General features: G+C 46.6%; 1 protein-coding gene across 4 annotated transcripts in view; it reads right to left on the reverse strand.

Moving 5' to 3' along the window:
• Positions 1-251: 251 nt before the first annotated feature.
• The window catches only part of NCOA1 (nuclear receptor coactivator 1), a 270,074-nt gene continuing 245,938 nt past the window's right edge, over positions 252-24,387 (reverse strand). For 3 of the 4 annotated variants that reach the window (XM_060250341.1, XM_060250351.1, XM_060250332.1), the window contains exons 16-21: positions 23,349-23,450; positions 16,153-16,555; positions 14,817-14,991; positions 13,933-14,116; positions 5,147-5,236; positions 252-1,743 (exon numbers count right to left, since the gene is read on the reverse strand). In XM_060250341.1, the coding sequence (XP_060106324.1) occupies positions 1,576-1,743; positions 5,147-5,236; positions 13,933-14,116; positions 14,817-14,991; positions 16,153-16,555; positions 23,349-23,450 (1,122 nt within the window). In that variant the 3' untranslated portion in view covers positions 252-1,575. Of the gene's footprint in view, positions 1,744-1,839; positions 1,897-5,146; positions 5,237-13,932; positions 14,117-14,816; positions 14,992-16,152; positions 16,556-23,348; positions 23,451-24,387 lie in introns of all 4 variants that reach the window. The other variant, XM_060250361.1, reaches the window with a different exon arrangement.

Raw genomic sequence — 24,387 nt, forward strand, 5'->3', positions numbered from 1 at the left:
GTGGGGTGGAAAGTGCCATGAAAGGTTTTCAAGAGAAGAGGCATCAGAGGTGGTTTCTCATTCTCTCCCAATCCAAATACTAACTGGGGCCAGCTCTGCTTGGCTTCCAAGACTGGGCTAGCCTGGGCCATCAGGGTACCAGCAGCATTCCCTGGTTCCTTGTTTCCCTCCCAGTGAGAATGCACCTCCTCAAGCCCATGAAAATCCCCCCGGTTGTCTTCTCAAGCAATAATGCAACGTTAGCCACCATATTTGTCTCTTTGTTTTTTTAAACTCTTGCAAATTCAATTAACAAAAGCTACACAGTTTGTTTTCACACATCAACAAAATTTCAGAAAGAGGAAAGAAATACCCCCCCTCCAAAAGCAATGCTATTTTAAGTGCAATCCTCAACTAAAAAGAGAAAGAAACCAATTTATACAAGAGGTTTTCAGCTATTTACAATGAAAGGTTTGAGGGGGCAAAGAATAAGCTTGTCTCCCATTCACAGAGAATTGCCTTTTTATTATAATCATCATAATCAATATTAGTTTAAATAGTTTCAAGCTACCCTTAGCTGTTAAACACAATCAAAGCAGAGAGAACTGACTGCTTAATTTTAATCAGAAAAATGTTTATCTACAATATCTGACAGAGGATGCGACTTGCCACAGGTGTCTGCTAGGCAGCCTCCTTTTCATTTTGACGAGGCCTGTGGGGGAGGGAGCGACTCTCCCCCCCTTCCTCCCACAGATCTCATGGGAATGAATGGGGTACCCACAGCAGAGGCACATGGGGGGGGATTGCTCCCAGAGCCTCTTCTTCCTTTCCCCTTTAAAAATATTGCAATTATCCCCCAAACGGTACTTTGTTTTTTTCTTTTCAAAAATTATTATATTAGGTTTTTTTGTATGTTCCCTCCCTCCTAGTTGTCATATACACAGAGGGCCTCTTTCTCACTAAGGAGGCATTCTATATACCAGCATAAAACATGGAAAAAATGGTGGGTCAAAATACTCTGTTATTATTATTATTATTATTCTTTAAAACCGACATACTCACAAGTGCTAGAAAAAGCTGATTGCACAAACATATTTGGGGGGGCGCAGCGGGTGAGGGTGTACTTTTTTTAAAAAGAAGAGTTAAAAACATTCCTTCTCAGAGAAGAGACAAATGCCACTATTCCCCGAATTCCTGCTTTGTCGTCGAAGACGCAGATCAGTGACAGATCCAGCTGAAACTGAGAACTCAGATCCTCCTCTTCCCTCCCCCATACCTGCCCTCACTCTGGGAACACCCTTTCACACCTTCCTGCCAACTGGGATAAGAAGCCAGCAACCGATTACAAAAATAAGGATCATCTATCATTTTGGCTCAAAAGTTCTGTCCTGTTGCTTTGCTGACATCCAATACTTTAAAAAAAAGGGGGGAGGGAGAGAAAAAACTTTTTTGTTTGCTCCAAACACTACGAGAGCTGAAGAATGGCTGCAAGTTTGAGATATCAAAAATCTCAGAAAAATATATAATATATATATATATATTTATATATCTCTGTATGTCTTATTATTTAAATTTCACATTCCTTTGAAAAGCGGGTTATTCAGTCAGTAGCTGCTGAAGGAGGCTTTTCTGCTGGGCTTGTGGGGTCTGGGGGCCCGCCGAGCTCTTCTGCGAGCCCACGGGGCCTGGCTGGTTCAGGTAAGGGTCTCCCCCCACCAAGTTGACTGTACACTGCACGTCAGCAAACACCTGGACCTGCTGCACCTGCTGGGACACAAGAAAGGAGAGAGGCTTTTAGCCAGCGATGGGAAAGGGCCCCCTGGCTGGCCGAGCAGGTACTACGGTTAAGTGGAAACTCACTAGAGAATTCCTCTAGTCTGTAGTCACCACAGAGTAGAACTCTTCTGTCTTCTTGCCCTACAAAAAGAAAACCGCTGCACTCATTTGGATCGGAGCTCTGAAAAGGTTCACATGTTTTGCATTAAGAAAACCAGCAGCAATCCTGAATCTCCAGACACTGGTGGGGAAAGCAACCCAAATCGATAATGGGAGCCCCTCAACCCCTCGGGTTGCCTGACAGCGACAAGCATTAGGCAGACAAGATGAAGACAAGAAAGCAGCCTTCAGGGATTCTGTGAAATCATGTTCTAAGCAGCCCAATTCTTGGGTTCACTTGCTTCCATTGTTTTGCACCCCCACCCCCTTATTATAAATGCTGGCCCGCTGGTCTCTTTGGGGCCAGGGATGATGAGGTTTTGTAAAAATGACAGACCAGTGATTTGTTTCCTCACACTTGGTGAGTAACAGGAAGGTCTCAGTGATAATAGAGAGGCTTCACACTGGGGCCACAAAGTGACAGTGAGCCCCTTTTTCACATTTCATTTTCTCAGTTCTTGCTTTCCTAGGATCCTCAGCATTTTTGTTCAGCAATTACCAATTGCTGAATAAAATTACCAATATCCCATAATTTAAAGGACTGATTTCAATGCATTCTACATTGTCCTAGAATGTCACAGGCTGCAGAGAGATACCTAAAATATCCAATTTACTGCTCTTTATACCCACCATTTGACATATTCCTCTAGTCTGCAATTAGTTTTGTAACAGTTTACTTAGAATTTCTCCTATTCCTTCACATCTTGGATATCTCCCCGCTCCCATAGCATCAAGTCTTGGTCTCTTCCACACATAGCAACAAATACTCAGTGTCCTGGGACTATTATTTTGAAACGGCTATTAAACATATACACACTCCCCCTTCATGTACATGGCCCCTCAGTTCCAGATTTTGTGTGCTCCATGTTTGAGTGTCCAAGGTATCAAGAACTCTGCTCTCACTGCAAGGAAATGTTAAACATTTATTTATTTATTTATATCCCGCCCTCCCCGCTGAAGCAGGCTCGCAGCATAAAATCCCAACATGAAAGTTGGACTCTTGGTTCAAAAGCCAGGAGTGCATTTGCACTTGGTGCCAGCTGTAAGACTTTAATTCTCCTGAAGGCGAATGCTGCAAAGTGAATCCAGTCTGGATGGCTGCCCCATGGAGACAGATCAAGATAGGTAGCTGTGCTAGTCTGTCTGCAGCTGTAAAAAAAAGAGCAAGAGTCCAGGAGCACCTTAAAGACTAACAAAAATTTATCACAAGTTATGAACCTTCACATGTAGTATATAAATCTAAGTCTCTAAAGAAGTGAGCAGTGATTCACGAGAGTTCATCCCCTGCCACAGATTTGTTAGTCTTTAAGGTGCTCCTGGATTCTTGCTCTTTTCTACTACCTCATGGAGGAATAATTCTTCAGCTGAATGATGGGAGCTTGTAGAAATCAGATTGCTTAAAACGATACAAAACAGTTATGACTGCTGCCAGCATTACACATACCACCCCACCCCCACCCCCCAATATTCCTGCCTCATCTATGAGCCGGGCTGGGATTACAATCAATCAGGGTGTGAGTTCATGCAACCATGTCATTGGTTGAGGATATTAAGAATCTACAACAACTGGTGCAAAGCTTTGGGAGATTCCCTCTGCCAGAGGAAGAGGGTGGAGGTCACGTGAACTAATCTATGAGTTGGATCTAGACTAAATCTTCTAATAGTAGAATGGCTATCCTTGCCTCCCCCCGCCCCCACTGCAGCCTGCTGCCTCCATGCTGCTCCTGGAAGACAGGGGACCCTAACAAATTACATGAGCAGCGTCTGACACAATAAAGGGGAATCTGCAGAAATTGCCAATTTAGTCTGGATCCAATTGACTGATTGCAAAGATATAGTCACATCACATAATATCATGGCTTGCTGCTCTATTTGCAGAATGCTGTGGATTTAGTAATGCTAAGTAAACTCAGACAGCATAGTCCATGCCAAGATATATGGCAAAAGTTTCAAGATTTGGCATCTTGTCCCAAGACCAGCAGATTAGAAAGGTTGAAAGTTACCTTTGTAAATTCAATTTTCCTGGCTTCCTTAAGGCTTTGTTTACCCTTCTATTTGAGACCTGGGAGATTGCGGACTGTAAATAGACTGCATCTGAGTACAGAAGGTGATGAAGGATGCTTTCCATGTTCTTTTTTTACTGTCCCATCTATGAACTTACTAGGAAGGAAGGTCTCTTTCTTGCTGTTTATTGTTATTAACTCAAAGGGTTAATACAGAAATAGGATCAAAATCTGGATGTCATAAAACTGATTCCTTGACAGACGTTTCAAAGAACTCTGATTAAAGAGCTCAACAGATGTTGCCAGTCCTTGGAAATACTTCTACTGTGGTAAAGCTGTTACCTGATAAGGCTTTTACCATTAATTTGTACTGTTTTTAAGCCACAACAGGATTCTGAAAAATCTTCTCTATGTGAAAATTACTAACAGATTTTAATTGACACCCACCAAGTAATCAAGAATTAAACATTGTTAGGACTTGGGCATGGTTTGGCCTAAGTATGCATACATCAGAAGGCCACTTGGGATCTCTTGCAAATGCATCACCAGATGGAAATGTGGCTGATTCTATCAACATATGAAGCACCCCAGCTAGACTCAAAGAAACCAGGAGAACTGGCAACACTGCCTCGTTGCAACATCTGTTTTTCCAGTCCCACTTTTGCTGATAATAATGCTGGGTTGTCAATGGTCACATGTTCTACAAAGTTGCATACTGACTGGCAGATGGTCTTTCCAGGTTGAAGGGGAGGGGAAACACATGTCTAGTTCTGAACTGCAAGATCCAAAATTTACTTGCCATTATTTTTTTTTAAACCCACACTTTTTACCAGTCTGCCCCTCTTCCTTAGATGTCACAGGGCAGCCTGAGTTACTCTGAAACTAGTCACTTAGAAGGAATTCTACTTGCCATGGAGAAGTGCCAGAAGATGCTGTTTTGGCACTTATCTTGCATCATGAAGAACACTGGAGTTGCCAAAATGAATGCGTGAACCATAAGACCAGATAACATCGGAGATCTGGCCATCTTCAGTCAATTTCAGTCATTGCTGGCCAGCCTTTGGGATGGTTTTTTTGGACCAAGGCATCCCCAAAGGCTCACAAGCCCCATTAATACTTTTATTACAAGTTCAGCATTTGCAGGAGAAACACAGTGCCATGATTCCCAAGGCAACCATTCCAGCTGTCCCTGAGTACCTTTGTTCAGGGCTCAGGAGACTTTTACTGACCTGTGCACCATCTGCTTCCGTTTTCAAAAGGTCAGAGGAAGAAAGTTGGTTGCAGTAGAGGCCTGCAGGTCTGAGAGCTGGATCATTTACCTGAAAAGGGCCAACATGGAAAATTCAGAGATCATTTAGCAGCCTTTCACCTCACCTCTACACTCTTTCAGCAGTGGTACAAGCAGAAGAGTGAGAACGAAGAAATGAAATGAAGGAATCTCAAGACTAGCTTTGCTATATGAGAGAAGTTTTCAGAGGGAAGATGTTTTCAGAGACTGCTGTTGGCAGTATGGCCATCTATCCCCATCACATCGAAGGGATTGTGATCCTACACTGCTAAATACCAGGACCTGACTTCTGTGAACAACACCTCCAGAACTGTAATTCAGAAACATTTATCGCATTTCAATACCACCAACTTAAACTGATTTAATAGTTGTTGTTGTCTCCAAGGAGTCCTGAGAGCTCCTGGTTGTGAGGGGAGACAAGGATTCTTCATGGGATTGCTGAATGTTTCATAACACCCTTACCAAACTACAAATTCTTTTCTTTTTTTTCTTTTTTTTTTGGGGGGGGGGGGTGTCATAATTTTGTTGGGCCTGTAAGACAGAGCGATTCCACCGGGCCTTTGGTTGAGGCAGCGGGTGTCCTATTCCAGCTACTATTCCATCAGCTGGCCTCCCTTGTTGTGATATCATGCTTTACAGCCTTGTTCTGACATCATGCTTCACTATGGTGCTATCTTATTTATTATCACTATAATTTCTTTCTTGGGCCGGAAATTTCTTTGTTCTGCAAAATGTGCCCTTCCTGCCTGTGATGCACCTCATTTTGTTCTATTGTTCTTTTGGTTTGTTAATTTTATTGTATTTTTAAATTTAAATTGTAGGTTTTTATTGTTCAGTTTATGTTGTGATCTGCCCTGAGCCCCGTTATGGAAAAGGGCGGAATATAAGCCTACTAAATAAATAAATAAATACATAAAACCAATGCATCTGTAGCGCAGATAAGCCCCTAGCAATATTGGGAAAAGTGGTCCAGTCTTGAAGCCAGTGGAAGTAAATCTTTCCCTTTGAGCTTATTTCCTTTACAATTATCCTGTAAAAGCACCCTGAACTCCAGTACTGGATTTCTGAATGCATCCAAGGAGTGAATCAAAAGAGGCAATTTACAGTTTCCCAGAAAGACTTAAACCTATGTGGCTAAATGAAGCTGCCTTATGCAGAAGCAGACCACTTCTTCAACCAGTCCAGGACTGTCTGCTCTGGACTGGCGGCAGCTCTCACAGCTTTTATACACTGGAAGGTCCTTCCAAACACTCATTTCTTTAACGTTTTAATATCTGCGGCAGTACACAAAAATGTAAAGAGCATCTTAAATGGCAATTAATAAACTGGAAAGCCGAACACAATAAACAGGTTTCTTACCTGTAACTGATGATCTTCGAGTGGTCATCTGTGCAGTCACACACATGGGTTATCCGCCAGGACTGAACCCGACCTCGGAGAATTCAAAGCGATCTTGGAGCGTTAATTTTGGCGCACACTTCCTCTCGTCCCGGGGAGGAGGCATCCATTGCGCATGCCTAGACGAGACGGAGGCGCTTCACCCACCCAGTTTCTTCCCACTGCCGCATAGGTGGAAAATTTTTACTCAGGAACAAGAAACCAGCAGCGGGGAAGGATGGGCGGGCGTGTGTGGCTGCACAGATGACCACTCAAAGATCATCAGTTACAGGTAAGAAACCTGTTTATCTTCTTTGTGGTCTCTGTGCAGTCCCACACATGGGTGACTGGCAAGCTATTCTGTCCGGAGGCGGGTGCTGGATCTGTAACCAAAGGACCAGGTTAGTTATGGTTAAAGAAGCAATATCGTACTTACAGTGTAGGCGACTGGAGACATCAGTCGAAGATGGATCTTAGTACAGCCTGTCCGAAGGACATGTCACGCCGGGCACGGACGTCTAAGGTATAGTGCAAGGCAAATGTAGATGGAGATGACCAGACCGCAGCAGCACAGATGTCTTCCATCGAAACACCCCTACAGAAGGCTGTTAAGGTTGCAACGGCTCTAATAGAGTGAGCTCGTAAATGTTCAGGTATAGGCTGTTTTTGCCAGTCTATAGCATAATGTAATAACAGCCACAATCCATTTAGAAAATCTCTGCATTGAGATTTTAGTGCCTTGATTGTGGGTTGCGTATGCTATAAAGTCTAGTGTCCTTTCAAAACTGGCATGTCCTTTCGATGTAAAAGGCAAGGGCCCTACGTACCTCCAGGTTATGTAAAGTTCGTTTACCTGCATCGGTAGGGCGTTGGAAAAAGGCAGGTAAAGTCGAAGGTTTCCCCAGATGAAATGCTGAAACCACCTTTGGTAGAAAGGAGGGGGTCAGGGCATAGAATGACTCTGTCATGATGGAAAATGGTGTATGGCGGGTCTGCTCTAAAAGTGCAGATGTTGCTAGCTCTCCTGCCGGAAGTAAGTGCTACCAGTAAAGCTGTCTTCCAGGATAAGAGATGTAAAGGAATGGATGCCATGGGCTCAAAGGGTGGCTTCATTAGCTGGCTCAGTACAAGTGACAAGCTCCAGGTAGGATGAATCTGGCGGATTCTCTCTAGCGGATTTCTCCCACTAGTAGCATAGTGGGAGAAAACAGTGCAGCCTTCAATATGCGGATGAAATGCAGGGATGGCCGCTAAGTGGACTTTTAGAGAAGAGTACAAAAGTCCTGAGTTGGAGAGAGATAAGGTGTAGGTTAAGATCTGAGTGATAGTGGAGAGTTCAGGTTTGAAGTTATGTAGAACAGCATACGCTGAAAAACGTTTCCATTTCAAAGAATAAGGTTTTTTGGCGTTGAGGACGACATGCCGAACATCCGGAGGGAAATTCAGAAATTGATTTTCCAGGCAGTCAGTCGTAGAAGTGCCGGGTTGTGGTGTAAAATCTTGCCTTCTTGCTGTGAACTTGAGGAAGTCGGAGGAATGTGTTGTCTGAGAGGAGGAGAAGAGTGGTGAACCAAGGTTGACGAGGCCACCATGGTGTAATCAAGATGCAGTTGGTCTGATCTAACTTTATCTTTTGTAATACCCTCGTGATGAGAGGGATTGGTGGGAATAGGTAGTGTAGTGTCCCTAACCATTGCTGGAGGAAGGCATCCCCTGCCGACAGTGGGGATGGAGGGCCCCGAGTGTAAAAGCGCGGGCAATGTGCATTGTCTGGAGATGCAAATACATCTACTGTCGGAGTTCCGAAGGTCTGGAACACTGCGTGCAGGTAACAACGGTTGAGGGCCCATTTGTGGTCGTTGACTAGATGACGACTCAGTGTGTCTGCTTGGACGTTTTGGACTCCTGGTAGATGCACCGCTGTCAGGAAAATGCCGTGGGCGATACTCCAGTGCCATAAGGATAGGGCTCGTTTGCATAGTCAAACAGAGGCTGTGCCTCCCTGCCGATTGATGTAGAAGACAGTGGCTACATTGTTGGAGGTGACCTGAATGTGGTGGTTGTGAAGAGACGGGAGAAAGGATCTCAGGGCTCTGTGGACCGCCAGAAGCTCTAGACAATTGATGTGAAGGGCTCTCTCGTAATTGGTCCATTGTCCCTGAACTGTCAGCGCTCCCAAGTGGGCTCCCCATCCCCACTTGGAGGCATCGGTTGTGACAATCACAGAGGGTGGTGTTCGTACGAACGCATTCCTGCCAGGAGATGACGATCCACCTTCCACCATCTTAGAGATGGGATAATGTGAGATGGAACCGTAAGTAAGGTCATTTGGTGTTGCCGATGTGGATGGAATGTCCGAACAAACCACAGTTGAAGAGGGTGCATGTGAAGTCTTGCAAAATAGAGGACGGCGGTGGTGGCCGCCATAAGACCTAACATCCTTTGAAAGATGAGGGCTGTTTGGGAACGATGTGTTATTATCGTATTGGCTAAGGATTGGATATGCTGCACTCTGACTGCTGGAAGATAGGCCTTGTGATATATTGTTTACAGGCGCGCTCCTATAAATTGTATGTTCTGAGTGGGATTCAGGTTGGATTTTGCATGATTGACCTGAAGACCTAGTGCAGACAGGAGGGACAGAGTAGATGAAATGTCCTTCTGAAGTTGTTCCTTTGTTTGGGATACGTCCAGCCAATCGTCTATATAAGGGTAAATGGAGACCTGTTGTTGTCGGAGTACTGCTGCCACCACAGCCATACATTCCGTGAAGAATCTCAGTGCTGTAGAGAGACCGAAGGGGAGAGAGCGGAATTGATAGTGCTGATCTCTGACAGCAAACCTGAGGAATCTTCTGTTATGGTGACTGATGGTGAGATGGAAGTAGGCATCTTGTAGGTCTATTGACGCCATCCAGGCCTGCTCTGGAATCAGTGGTAGGAGAGATTGTAGAGTAACCATGCGGAATTTCTTGTAGCGGATATGAAGGTTGAGTTTTCGAAGATCCCGTATAGGGCGCAGCCCCCTGTCTCTCTTTGGGACTAGAAAATAACGGGAGTAGAATCCTGTGTGATGGAACTGTGGTGGAACTGGTTCTATATACTCCCTTGTCCAGCAGGGTGGCAATTTCTGATTGTAGAGGAGGAGAGGGGGGTGCAGGTATGAACCTGTGGAATTTTGGAGTCGAATCGAACTCTATGATGTAACCCCTGTGGATGATTGCCATGACCCATGAATCCGATGTTATGGATTCCCACATGGGGTAGAATGGTCATAGTCTGGTGGTGGCGTCTGGATGGTATTGTGGCTGGTTGAGAGGTAGAGGGAAGAAGTCAAAGAGACTGCTTTGGGGCCGGTGTTGACTTTTTTGAGGTTTGTGGACGTGCTCTCTGCTGAAACGGTTGTTTTGCCGGAGGAGCCTTACGTTTCCAGAATTCGGCTTGTCGGGGGGGGGGGGGGGGATAGAGAATGTTTGTAATACGATGGTTTCCAGGTTCTCTGCCGATTAGGCTGGGATTGTGGTTGAGTAACTCCCAATCTTTTGGCCCGTTTCCTACTGTCATCAAAAGTGGTCAAAATGTCATCTGGGGTGGCAATAAAGAGGCCCTGTCCATCAAAAGGCAAGTCCTCTATTTGAATTTGATGTCAGGCTGCAGTGACGAGGACTTAAGCCATGCATGCTGGAGTAGGGCAATTGATGAGGCCATAGTCCTAGATGAACATGCCACAGCATGACGCACTGTGTTAATTTGCTGCTTGCTGACCCTAGTAAGTTCCTGAAGGATGTGCGAAGCCTGCTTCTGTGCTGTATCCGGTAAGGAAGGAACCAAGGTGTTAAGTTGGGAGGTCAGGTTGAAAGCATATGCCGAAAAATAGGCCATATAATTGTGGATTTTTGTTGTGGCGGTGGTAAGAGAATAGATCTTTCTTCCTAGAGTATCCAATTTCTTGCCTTCCTTTTCAGGTGGGACTGGGTGTCTTGTTTGTTTTGATTTTGAGGACGAATGCACTATCATGGAATTTGGGGCCGGATGATTGAAAAGAAATTTAGATTCAGCAGCATGAATTTTGTAAAGGGATTCAACTCGTTTTGATGTGGGTAGCACTGAAGCGGGTTTGTCCCAAGCCTCTTTCAAGGTTTCCAGGTGAACTGGCAGCATCGGAAGAAAGGAGCCTGCTGGCAGGTCTGCGTGCACTAAATCGTGGACCATCCGAAACTCTAGGTGTGTCAGTAGTCAGCTGGATGTTAAGAGAATTTGCCATATTAGATAATAGATCCAGATAGGATTTGGAACCCTCTGAAAGTGAAAGGTCAGCAGGTTTGATAATGTCAGATGCCGGTGAAGGAGAAGCTGAGGCTGTGGAGTGGGATGAGTTGGATTGCTCAGCTTCGGACTCTTCCTGGGTTTTGATGGGTGTCTCAAGAGGCTTAGTAATTGCAGCAGTTTGTTTGGTCAGCAGAGGAGGCTGTTCCGGTTGTTTAGGAGAGACTGAATACATCGATGTCGATCTGGTTGGAGACAATGGCTTCGACGCCAAAGTGTAGTGTTTAGGGTGACAATAGGGACTTTCACGGTACCGAGGACGGTCTTCACAGTATGCCTGCTCTCGATGTGAAGGAGTTTCATGGTACCAAGGATGGTCATCCCGATATGCCTGATCCCGATGCGAGGGATGGTAAAATACCTCATGGTACTGAGAGTCTTCACGGTATCGAAGGTCTTCACGGAATCGATACCGATGGGAATCCGAGGATGGTGGAGATGGTGGCCTGGACCTCGATGGGCTATAATAATAATAGCGTTCCCTATGACGGCTTCGAGATTTCTCGGCTCAAACTCGAGTGGATGGTGTCGAGGGTTCTCTTAGGAGTGGAGATGCGGGTGTCGCTATCTGTTGTTTGGTAGGCGTCTGTCTGGTAGGCATCGAGACCTCCCGGAATGGGTGTGTGCCGAGAATGTTAGTGTGCTGACTTCTGATGGAATCTGGAGATTCGGTGTCGAGGATCTTTTCTGGTAAAGATCCATGAACTGAAGGGGACCGAGAATGAATGTGTACGACCTCGAGAGGTACGGTATCAATGGGCACTGAGACTTCCAATGGAGTTGGTGCTGTCTATACCGAGGTTGCGGTGTCGATAGTCGGGTGTGATGCAGAAGTCATTGTTGGAGACTTCGAATCCGAGAGTCTATGGCTTGTCTTAGACTTAGTTTTTTGTGATGTCGAAGTCGAAGGGTCTTTAGAAGTCGATTCTGTGCGATGTCTCTTCCTTGAATTGTCAGACTTCTTCGAATGTTTCCTGGGCTTAAGCTTGCTGGGAACCAAGGCCACGGAAGCTGCCGGTCAAGCCACTCCCTTTTGAGTAGATAGGGAAGATGGCGAGGTTTGGGATCCCGAAGTATGGGAATAGTAGGGCGCAGTGAGGACTCTAACAAGTGACTTCTGAGTCTAGCCGCACGGTTTTTTCTCACTCGCTTCCCAAACTGGCTGCAATGCAGGCAAGTGTCGGTACGATGAGCCTCACCCAGACAGAAAAGGCATAAAAAATGTCCGTCGGTAGATGGGATTTTTGAGGCGCACTCAACACACTTTTTAAAAGTGATTTTGTCTTTTCCTTCCATCTGCCCGGGAGAGGGGGGGCGGGGGGAAGGAGAGGGACGAAGGCCAAAGGAGAAGAGAGGGATAATAATATATATATTTTTTTACGATACCAGTGAGTTGAAGAAAGAGACGAACGGTGAGGAAATAGTACAGGAGAAGGATGAAGATCGCGATGAATAGAGGAGACTCAGCGAGGTAGGTTTATCCCAGGCGGCGGTAAAGAAAAAACTGGGTGGGTGAAGCGCCTCCCTCTTGTTTAGGCATGCGCAATGGATGCCTCCTCCCCAGGACGAGAGGAAGTGCGGGCCAAAATTAACGCTCCAAGATTGCTTTGAATTCTCCGAGGTCAGGTTCGATCCTGGCGGATAACCCATTTATGGGACTGCACAGAGACCATGAAGAAGATATTTAAATTCTTTACATTCTGTCACAGGAAATGCTAATACATTATAACTGGAAAGCTGAATTTTTTAAAAAACACCCTCCTAAAGCTTGGGTAGATAAAAACATCTCCTCCCGGAGCCTGGTGGATGGGAATTTGAAGGCCCTGGAGCATCAACAGAAAGCATCTCCTCTCTGGTATTTGTTCACCCGGCTGATGGTGATGAAGAAGATAACCTGCAGGCAAGTTCTCATGGGATGAGCAGCTTCTTCAGCCATCCTGATCCTTAACTGCAGGGCTACCTGGGTTCCCTGAATGTAGAGATGCCAGGGACTGGACCTTCAGTATGCAAAGGATACAGCCTGCATTATACCCTACCACTCAGCTACTATTCTTCTCCTGGAGCAACTCACAAGAGAGTTTGTAAAAGAAGATGAGCCAAAAAAAAAGGCCCAAACTTTTGATTTATACAAAACGTGATAGTAATCTCAGGGCCACACCAACATAATGCAGAAATTACAATTTATGGCACCGTTTTCACCTTTCAGTCTCCTCTTGTTAATTACTCTCACTGAAGTTGATATTGCCAAAGAATGAGGGAAAGAGGCACTTGGAATGTGCATGAGCATTCTTACATTCACACTGTAAGACTGCCATATGAAATCTGTCTTAAACATTACACTACGGGATATCCCTGAAAACTTCCAGTGTGGAAAATAAGTCTTCCTATCCCTCCCAGATTCTGGGAAAGAACTTTAGACTGAAACTTTAGGCAGAAGGCACGTGCGCATGCACGCGCACCCCACCCCCCAAGGCCTTTAACAACACATATTAAGCCTGTATACCTCTTGTTTTGTATTCTGCAATTAGATTTTTGACTGAAGGCCTAAGTCTGGAGATCAGATCAATACTGAACATTTATATAGAAATGGCAGGGGAAGGGGGTGATCTGGAGGGGAGAAGCACTCAACACTTCCAGCTGCCTGCTGCTTCTCCTCTTTCCAGAGTTGGGGCAGAGAAACACGTAGAAAGAATGGGACTTGTTGGAAGATTCCAGCACTCTAGCTCTACCCACCGCTTCTCTCCCCTCCAGGTACATCCCCTTTTTAGTTTTTCGGCAGAGATCATGGTTCCCAGCTTCAAGCCTACCATGGAACACCTAGGTTGGTTCCTATTTAGGACAGCATTGATTTAATACTGTTCTTCAACCTCTAGTCTTTCATTTGGTGCCAGTCAATTCTCAAGGCGAGCACCTTGGTACAATTATGAGGTCCATGCTCTTTGTGAGGGGGGAAAGCATCAACCTGCTGGGACCTGCTCAAATGAGTCTGCAGGAGAACAAGGAAGACATTGTTGGTTGCACTAACCTGCTCTGAGCAAAGCGGGTTCATGCCAGGCATCTGAAGTGAGCTCATTGGCATCTGTCCAGCCATTGGGTTCATATTCTGGACGTTGGCATTCCCTCCAGCCATGGAGACCGTGATGCTCATGTTGTTGTACATTCCCTGCTGGTTTGGTGGGGGCTGGGTTTGCCCAGCTTGACCAAACACACTATAGACAAAAGAGAGGGGGGGAGTTACAGATAGGGAACTGTGCCATGTAGAATACGGTCATATAAAGCCTGGTACAAGTCCCAGATTCCCATGACTGATTGGGACACATGCCCAGGGAGACTGGGGGCTAAAGTGACTGCTCACATGTGCTAGAGAGAAGAAAGTGGGAAGGAAGCCCCTTGACAACTGTCTTGACAGTCACCTTGACAAACACCGACTAAAAAAGGAAATTCTGCTTGAGTTAAGAAGAATGATTGTGTGAATTGCAATTCTGCCTTGAGGTTTTTGAATGGCAGTGCTTTGGCAAACCCAGGAGAGAAAATCTTAAGAGGTGCAGAATATGAACAGCTCAATTCATGACATTCAAGGAGAAGCTGAACAAACTGGGGGTGGTGAACTCTGGACATCTCTATAAGATGGGTATCAGCACTGGCGACCTCAGGGCCATAATTAGTCCGCCAAAGGGTGCCATTTGGGATGCTGGTTGTCACCTAAATGGCAGGAACACCTGGAGTGGCAGCTGTGGAGGGCGAAACCCTAGCCCACCGCCCCCCAACTGCCTCTGGAAAGTGACCTCCTGTAAAACCACTTTGTTGATTAACAGGGATCTAAAAAGGCATGGATCTGTTGCTGAAAAAGCTTTGCCAAGGTCTGGAACATGAAAATCAGGAGTGTCTCCACCTCAGATTGGTGCTTACTTGTTATTCCCCATGGTTCCTTGCTGCCAGGTCTTCATGTCCGGTGACTGGTACCCAGGCGTGGGTGGGGCTGGCTGGAGCATGGGGCTCTGAGAAGGAGGGAGCTGTGGTGACATCAGGGGGCTGCTGGGACTGAGTGATGGGGCAAAAGCAGCCTCACCTTGCTGACTCATTCCTGGGGGGAAAAGAGAGCAACAACCCTTAGCTTGGGCCTCTGGTACAACAGACTACTAGGCAATGACTTTGCTTTATCTTCAGGAGATTACAGCCAAGATTTGCTGGAAATCCTGCCCCGTTCTGGTGTTTCAGTGACTCTGAAACTCCATTTTTGACTGAGAAAACTAGTTATGCAACAAGCAGCCTTGGGCCTGACTGCCATCTGCAGAATTCCATGGCTGCATTTGTGCCAGGGGGCTCATCAGGGCTTAGCGCTGATTTTAAATCCCAGAGCTCCAGCCCGGAACAGTACAACTTAATTGCTAACAACTAATGAGAGAATAGAGTTGAAGGTGGTACAACAGAGGCTTCGGGTAATTCTTGACTCTCTATCACCTACTTGGTCCTTGTAACTGGAGATGCTGGGGATTGAACCTGGGACCTTCTGCATGCCAAACCCAGGCTCTTCCACTGAGCCACAACTACTCCCCAACCATCACTTCTTTCTTTCCACTGGAATATCTAGTCAAACAAATTCTGTGGGGTTTTTAACAACACCACAAAATCCCTGCAAGCCCTCTCTGATCAGAGATGTTAGTGGGGATGAGTGTAAACCCTGCAGGCAGTGATATCTGACGGAATGACTGGCAACCACTGAACAAACTCCTGTCCACCCCTGACCACCTTTGTACAGAGCACTGATGAAGCACAAAAGCTAAGAGGCTAGAACGAGAAAGGCCTCGGTCCAAAGCTCAGCTCTGCCAAAAGCTCACTTAGCGAAGCTACTGTCTTCTCAGACTTGACTCCTGGAATCAGCAGTTTTGAGATCCAGTGATGTATGGTTGTCAGCATGCTGGACTACAGTTGGGGAGATCTGAGTTCAAGTCTGCCAGCATGCTCAGGTGTCTGGGATAAGCGACTCTTTTTCAACTGAATTTACCTCAGAGTGTTGTAGCGAGGATAAAATGTTTACGGTCTCAAACTCCTTGCAGAAAGGGTGGAATAAAAAATGTGAGTAAGAAAACAAACACATCTCCCGGAGAGAACTATGAGTCTTATTTTCTGTCCCAGAGTTGGAGGGGAAGTCTTGAACAACCAAGCCAATAGTTCTAAGCCCACCATCTGTTTCCCTCAGCAAAATGTAAGACTACCCCTTAGCAGGGCCTGGCCCAAGACTCACCTGAGCCTGAGTACTGGAAGATGTTCTGCTGCATTTGAGGGTTCATCCCAGAGCCGAACTGTCCTCCGACGTTTCCCATCATCCCCCTGTTCACCATGTTGTTGCGGCTGGCCAATGCCGCCTCAGGGTTTTGTGCCAGCTGTGAAAATGGGCTGGTGGAGGTAGGGGGGTTTCCTGGATTCGTACCATAGCTGGGGGGGAAGGGGAACTGCTGCGGGGGAGCCTGGGGGAGGCGGCCAGCCCCCAGCTGCACAGGGACCCCTGCTGAGGGTGGGAGGTTGTTCCCGAAGCTCTGCTGCTGCCTCATTAACATGGCTCGTTGCTGCATTAGCTGCCTCTGCCGGTGCTGCTGGCTGTAGAGTTCACGATGGCGCTGAGCCAGCATCTGTGCGTTCAGGGGGGGCTGAGGTAAAAGAGGAGGGAGAAAAGCACAGAGAAAACAGTGAGGTTCAGGGAAAGAAGGGGCTAGCGTCCTCCACTGGAACATGGAGGTATCAACCGTTTTGCTGAAGAAAATGTGCAAGGAGTCATCCGAAGAGTGACAGGATGGAAAGGGACAAGGAAGCTCATCTATACCAGCCCTTTGTCCTAAGGCAGAATCCTCTACAAACAAATCCACCACCAATACCTATTCATTAAAGTATTTATTCCCAGTCTTTCTCTTGTGGCTCAAGGCAGCTTGCAATTCTAAATTATTATTATTAGTTTATTAGTATTCTGCCCATTCCCTCTTGGGGGCTCAGAGCGGAGTACATCAAATATATGATAATAAAACAAACAAAACAGCTAAAATCATAATAAAATCAGTTACAGCATTAAGCTCAGAAACTAATCAGCACTTTAAATTAAAAACAATCTACAACTAAATTAACCCCCATTAAGTCCCCCTCCACAAATGTAGCACACACCCCATTAAAAACCACAGCAGAATTCCATGGCTGCATTTGTGCCAGGGGGCTCATCAGGGCTTAGCTCTGATTTTAAAGCCCAGAGCTCCAGCCCAGAACAGCATCTCCCCAACCCCCAGCATCTCTTTACAGCACAGCCTAGAACAGAGGTGACCAAACTGTGGCTCAGGAGCCACATGTGGCTCTTTCACACATATTGTGTGGCTCTTGAAGCCCCCTCTATCCTGTTGGCCAGCTTGGAGAAGGCATCTATTTCTTTAAATCACTTCTCCAAGTCAAGCCAGCCAGTGGGTTGGAGAATGTATTAAGTTGCTTTCTTTCCACTTCTCCCTCCTGCCCCATCTATTTGCCTTCCTTCCTTCCTACCTACCTACCTACATCTGATGTTCATGTCCTGCAGCTCTCAAACATCTGACATTTATTCCGTGTGGCTTTTACATGAAGCAAGTTTGGCCACCCCTTGCCTAGAAGTTTCTGAGGGTTGCTGCCATCCTCAATTTCTCAGGGAGCCCATTCCACAAGGCAGAAGCCACTTCTGAGAAAGGAGAGGGCTCTGGTGGATGCCAGGTGAGAGGCTGCCCCCCCCCTTTAAGCAGGCAGACAGTCGGAAGGTGGCCACCAGTGGACCTTGAATGGTGCACAGGCACATATGGGGAAAGAATAATAATAATAAATTTTATTTGTATCCCGCCCTCCCCGCCGAGGCGGCTCAGGGCGGCTAACAACATCTATACATGTATAACAATAGGTAATAGATAAGACTTAGTTAACAGTAAAAACATCTAAACATTATAAAAACCCGTTAATAATTAAAAAAATTTAAAATTCACAGTTTGAGTTAAATTAATCTGGCAGCATAATAATATTCTGACGCTGGTGCCTGCCAGTTTAAGTATCTATACTGACGAGAATCTTGAGACACGGTTACTCTAGGTCCTAATTCAGCAGCCGGCATACGCTTGTTTAAAGAGGACCGTTTTGCAGGCCCTGCGGAATTGGTCGAGATTCCGCAGGGCCCGCACCTCCTCTGGGAGCTGATTCCATAGGACCGGGGCCGCAGCTGAAAAGGCCCGCACTCTGGTGTTTTGCAGCTTGACTTCTCTCGGTCCAGGGATAATCATTTTGTTTTTCCCAACTGATCTCAGTGCCCTCTGGGGTTCATATAGGGAGAGACGGTCCCTCAGGTAGGCTGGTCCTCGGCCATATAAGGCTTTAAAGGTAATAACCAACACTTTGTACTGGACTCGGTATACAATTGGTAACCAGTGCAGTTTGCACAGCCCTGGCCATATGTGCTCCCATTTCGGGAGCCCTAACAGTAGCCTGGCTGCCGCGTTCTGCACCAGCTGCAGTTTCCGGGTCCGGCACAAAGGTAGCCCCAAGTAGAGGGCATTACAGTAGTCCAATCTTGAGGTGACCGTTGCGTGGATCACTGTTGCGAGGTCGTGACGCTCCAGGTAGGGGGCCAACTGCCTTGCCCGCCTCAGATGGAAGAAGGCTGACTTGGCAGTGGCTGCTATCTGGGCCTCCATTGATAATGAAGGCTCCAGCAAAACACCCAGACTCTTTACCGGGCGCGCTGGTTTCAATGGCGTGCCATCGAGAGCTGGGAGAGCTATTTCCCCTCCTAGAGCGCCGCAGCCCACACAAAGGACCTCTGTCTTCACTGGGTTCAGCTTCAGCCCACTCAACTTGAGCCACGTCGCAACCGCCTGTAGAGCCCGATCCAGGTTCCCTAGGGCGGAGTCGGGCCGGCCATCCATTAGCAGATAGAGCTGGGTGTCATCTGCGTATTGATGGCAACCCAGCCCAAACCTCCGGGCAATCTGGGCAAGGGGGCGCATGTAGATGTTGAATAGCATTGGGGAAAGAACTGCCCCCTGAGGCACACCACAATCTAGTGTGTGTCTCCGGGACCGCTCGCCCCCAATGGCCACCCTTTGTCCCCGGCCTGAGAGGAAGGAGGAGAGCCATTGCAAAGCTAACCCCCTAACCCCAATGTCGGAGAGGCGACGTCTTAGCAACTGATGGTCGACTGTATCAAATGACGCCGACAGGTCTAATAACATCAGTACCGCAACGCCGCCGCGATCCAGTTGCCGCTGGAGGTCATCTGCTAATGCGACCAGCACCGTCTCCGTCCCATGGCCCGGCTGGAAACCAGACTGACATGGGTCAAGGATGGAAGTGTCATCTAGGAACCTCTGTAGCTGCAACGCCACTGCCCTCTCAATGATTTTACCTAAAAATGGTAAATTAGACACCGGTCGGTAATTCGCCAATTCGGCCGGGTCTGCTGTGCATTTTTTTAGGAGAGGGCGAACCAGCGCCTCTTTCAGGGGCGCCGGGAAATGCCCCTCAGCGAGGGATCTATTTATGATGTCTTGGCAAGAAGGTCCTTGGCCAGAAAGGCCTTTAAAGGTCATAACCAGCACCTTGAGTTGAGCTTGGAAACAAACTGGCAGTCAAAGCAGGCAAGATGTGCTCCTGTTAGCTAGTCCCTGACACTGTTACACTTTGAACTAGTTTCTGGTTTCTCTTCACTGGCTGTCTCCCCTAGAGGGTCTTGCAGTTCTCTAATCACAAGATTACAAAAGTGTGAATTAACATAGGCAGATCAGCTGAACTTGAGAAAAGGGAGAGCCAGTGAATCAGATACAGCACAACCCCATGGGGAATCCACCTCCAAAACACTGAACCCTATGTCTATTGGGTGCACAGCTGAAGTCTGTTACTCACCTTGTTTACTATGATTATTTTGTCTGTGCCTAAAAGCTTGATGAATTCAGTTAATCTGGTCTCTTGGCTGACAGAAGGCTTTTCATCACCTTCCTGCACCTAGGAGCCTCTCAGTCCTGAATGCTTTGCTGGCCTTGCAACACCACTCCTCAGTCCCCAGCGGATCTGTTTCCATGGCATTTGGCTCACACCCTCCCTGGCTGAGATTCCTACACCAGGCTTGGGACGTGCAACCTCAAGAGCTCTGGGTCCACGGCTGATAACTTTGCTCAGCACCAGGTGCAGTCCTACTGCCTCCCGCCCAGCTGCTGAGAGCTCCAAATAATTTTGCCTTCCTACAGAATTTGCTCTTTCCCCTTCATCCAAAGTAGAGTGCAGAGAGGTGCAAGCAAGATGGCTCAGTTAAGTGATACACCCTGGTAAATTATGCTTACAATAAAAGAATCCATACAGTTCAAACATATGAGCCATGCCTACTGAACTATAAAGGAAAATATTCCTTTCGGGCCCACACTACTGGGCCTCTTTGGGAGAGGGAATTTCTAAAGGTGAGTGGATGGTTGCTGTTGGAGATATGGAAGAGACGGACCTTGGCCTGATCCAGTGAAGCAGAATATGCCATTTGTTTGGCCCCGAGATAAAAGAAAAACCCATCTCACACACTGCAAGAACCCTACAGAGTATTTGGCAAAGCAGTTTAATTGTAGGCTGGTCCAGCCAGTCAGCTGACAAACTCACTCTCCTATAAATATAAACACACACGCAACACCCCCCCCCCCCAGCCCTCTCAGAACTAGCTAAACGCAACCTGGAGGGGTCTCACTTGCCCAGCTCTCTGCAGGCGACAGCTACTAACAAACATTCCACCTTCTTGGCTTCAGTGCAGCTGTTAATTTACAAAAAAAAAATGTGGAGAAATGCCAGCAGCCCCCCCGCCTCCCCCAGCTCTTGTGCTGAAGAACAGCTGCTGTTGGACTACAGTCCTATGAACACTCATTCCTTTATGTTCCACAGTCCCTTATGCCCACAAACGTGTCCCTCCCCAAAGCAGCCTAGTTGGAAACTCTCCCAAAGTCTGTTCCTTCTCCCACTTGTCCGGCTCACACGTTTCATTAAACTTTGCAAATAAATGTGATGCTTGGTCAAGCTGATGGCCCATCTAGTTCAGCAATCTGCCATCCTGAAGCAGCCAGACAGATGCTTCAGTGACGTTTGAGCAACATGTAATGGTGACTTCTACCCATTATTGCTAATCCTCACCATCTTGGCTGCCAGATGTAAATTCTCACTAAATACGGATGCTGTCATGCTGGCTGTCACATCTGCATTTACCAACAGCTGTTAGCTGCCACGTCTGCATTTAAAACTTTTTTAAAAAGTCATTGATGACACAGTTATCACCATCTCCTGTATTATTTTAACATTCTGAAAGAGAACTTATTTTTCCCTCACTATTCTCTTTCTCCACACTATTTAACAGTTTACAAACCTCTCTCTTGCCCACTCCCCTCCATGTTGTTATTTTACTAAGTTAAAGCATTGCAACTTTTTAGGTAAGGCTGTCTTGTTTTATCATCCCTTTTCTAGTAACAAATTTGCTTTTTCATTGCTTCTACTATGCTGGGTTGATCACACTAAACATCTGATCATGCTAAAAAGGTTGGGAATCAAACTGTTCCCTCAAAAAGTGGAGCAGGGCCCCTCAACTTTTTTGAGCCTGTGGGCACATTTGGAATTTTGAGAGGGGCATGGAGAACTATCCCAAAAACAAGTACCACAGGAGGCAGAACCAAGCCTCAAAAGGTTTTTACAGGAGGCTGAACCAAATGGAACACTGCCTGTGTCTGTAAGATTGTTTACTGTGCTGCTCCTGTTTCATAATGTCTGTTTTTATGATATTACCTCTGTCGTTTTATTGTTGTAAACCGCCCTGAGCCAGCTTGCGGGATAGGGCAGGATATAAATCTAAAAATTAAATTCAATTAAACACTTCCTCATAATCTCCTGGGGAGAAGGAAAGCTTGAAGGGAGAATGAAATCATACACTTGACAAGTCCACATGCTTACTAAGTCCTGATCTTCCAATGGAAAACCCTTTTATCTGAATGAAAGTCAATAATAAGCCTTGCCTTACAATGGCCTCACTCACTTTCTGAAAAGCTTGGGGGTAGGTACCATAGTGCCTCTGGGCACTACACTGGGGGACCTTGTCATGGAGGATTACACCATCAAGTGTAGTTAATGCAACTGATGAAAATCTTGGTTATAGAGATTTGCTCACTGGGCACAAGACAGGGGCACACTCTCCTGGAAAGGCTTGTCAGGAGTTGAGCCGCAGTCAACACTTGGAGCACTGGCTCAAGTCTGCTTCCAAAAAATGTTCAGGCTTGACCAAAGCTCCTGGAATGGTCACTGGACTTACTGCAACCACCAACAAGTTCATGTGAACATATGAAGCTGCCTTATACTGAATCGGACCCTCAGTCCATCGAAGTCAGTATTGTCTACTCAGACTGGCAGCGGCTCTCCAGGGTCTCAAGCTGAGGTTTTTCACGCCTATTTGTTTGGACCCTTTTTTAGTGGAGATGCCAGGGATTGAACCTGGGACTTTCTGCTTCCCAAGCAGATGCTCTGCCACTGAGCCAGCATCCCTCTCTTAAGCCCTTTTGAAATCACACAAGAAAAATGCAGAACAGATGCCCAGTGACTAGTATAGGAGCAACTGCAGAGTAACCGTGTAGCTTTTGCACTTTTAAATTTCCTTCCTCTGGTTAAGCAAACATTCAGTCTGTGTTTGCAGTGAGTGCAATGGAATGAAAAAAAAATGCAAGTACCATAAGAGGGTTTTGAGTGACCAATGCCTAAGATGGCTTTATGCTCAACCCTGGAAAGATCTGTTCTCCAGATCCCAGAACAGGAGGAAAGCACTTACAGACAAGATTGATTTGAAATATGCAGTGAGGTTCTTCCCACCCCCTTCACTTTCCTGTGCAGTGAAAATCCAGCCACTGAAGGCGGAGCACCCCAAGGACAGGTTTATCCCCCGATGCCTGGTGAATTGTGCACCCCATTCCTTATGCACTCAGGACCAATTGTGGGTTGGAGAGAATCAGCATTCAGTTCCCCCTTTCAGCCTGAAGTGTCAACTCTCATCTCTCCTATCAAACACCCCCCTTCCCCAGTGTGTTGCAGCAAAGGAGGGGAGATACCCTGACAGACAGCATTAAGCCCAGGCATCGCACAGTTTACCAACTGACCCCTCTCTTAGCCTCGATCCCTTCTTCTTCCAAGCACAAGCAAACACCACTCACTGTTCTGTAAAATGGAGCAAAACTGCAAAGAGGTTCACCACCCACCAGGTCACCAGGTTGAAACTGTACCAGAAAAGCAAATCACAGCACCAACTGGTCGCGCAAAGGATGTGTTAGGCACTCAGGCCCAGCTATGTGAAGACACCATTTACAAACCAAAAGGGCTGGCTCTACCCATGTATCCATGTCCTCTGTAATGAGAAACTCCGGGACTGAAGGGTCCTTCCTTAACATTTACCTGTGGCGTGATCTGCTGCTGCATGCCTGCCCTCATGCCGACGGCACCTGGGGGATTTGCTGCAAACTGGTTCAGGATAGCCTGCCGATTCTGGTGTATCAACTAGAGAGAAGGAAATGAGAGAGACCTTGCAGTTCAGAAGGCTGGGTGGTGTCTGCTGCAGTTACACGTAGGACCCCCTCTCCATCACCCAACAGGGAGGGCTGGCTGTCATAAGTGCAAAAAAGAGGGCTGCACCAATAACCAGTATGAGAAACAGACAAAAAGCAATTGGTGCAGTGGGGAAAAATGTATTCCACTTGACAATCCCTGCAGATTTCTCCTATGCTTTTGTCAAGGGGATCTGTAGCATAGCATTGCCAGGAAGATCCCACAGCAGTAGGTCTGGTTGTTCACATAGCCCTTGAAGAACATCTAGAGCAATGGTTCTCAACCTGGAGGGGCTGGGGACCCACAGAGGGGCACGGAGATATTGCAAGGTGTCCACTAATCCATATGCACACTAAGCATTGTCATTTTGAACGTTCTGTCATGCTGTATTTTTTCAGTCAATTAATACTCTCATAGCACAACTACTAACATAAGATGTGAGAGTGTGAATTTTTTTGATGTTAAAAAAGGGGTTCTCACACTTGAAAAGGTTGGGAATCCTCTCATCTAGAGGATGGGAAGAAGGCAGGGCCAGGGGAACAGAATGATTGCCATCTTTCCCCAGTTCAATGAATGGCCAAACAAACAAAAAGACAAGCCCTCAGCTCTATTCCTCCATCTCTGCAACTCTGATGTCAGACGATGCCTGGAACAAATATCCAAAGGCTCCCAATTCCACGTCAGAGAATATCTGGTAACAAAAACAGGTTTGCAGCTTATCTTATGCATCTAAGAGGAGCTAGGTGTGCATGGACTACACCTTACAGCAGTTTTCATCATCCAGGCACAGCTGTTAAAATGGTCCCAGGAGCACTTTCTCAGGTGGTCCCCTGCTCATTAAAATGGAAGTGTGTGTGTGTGTGGAGGGGGTATACTTCTTCAGTATATG

The sequence above is a fragment of the Heteronotia binoei genome, chromosome 1 (genome assembly GCF_032191835.1).
Source record: "Heteronotia binoei isolate CCM8104 ecotype False Entrance Well chromosome 1, APGP_CSIRO_Hbin_v1, whole genome shotgun sequence".
NCBI classification, from domain to species: domain Eukaryota; kingdom Metazoa; phylum Chordata; class Lepidosauria; order Squamata; family Gekkonidae; genus Heteronotia; species Heteronotia binoei.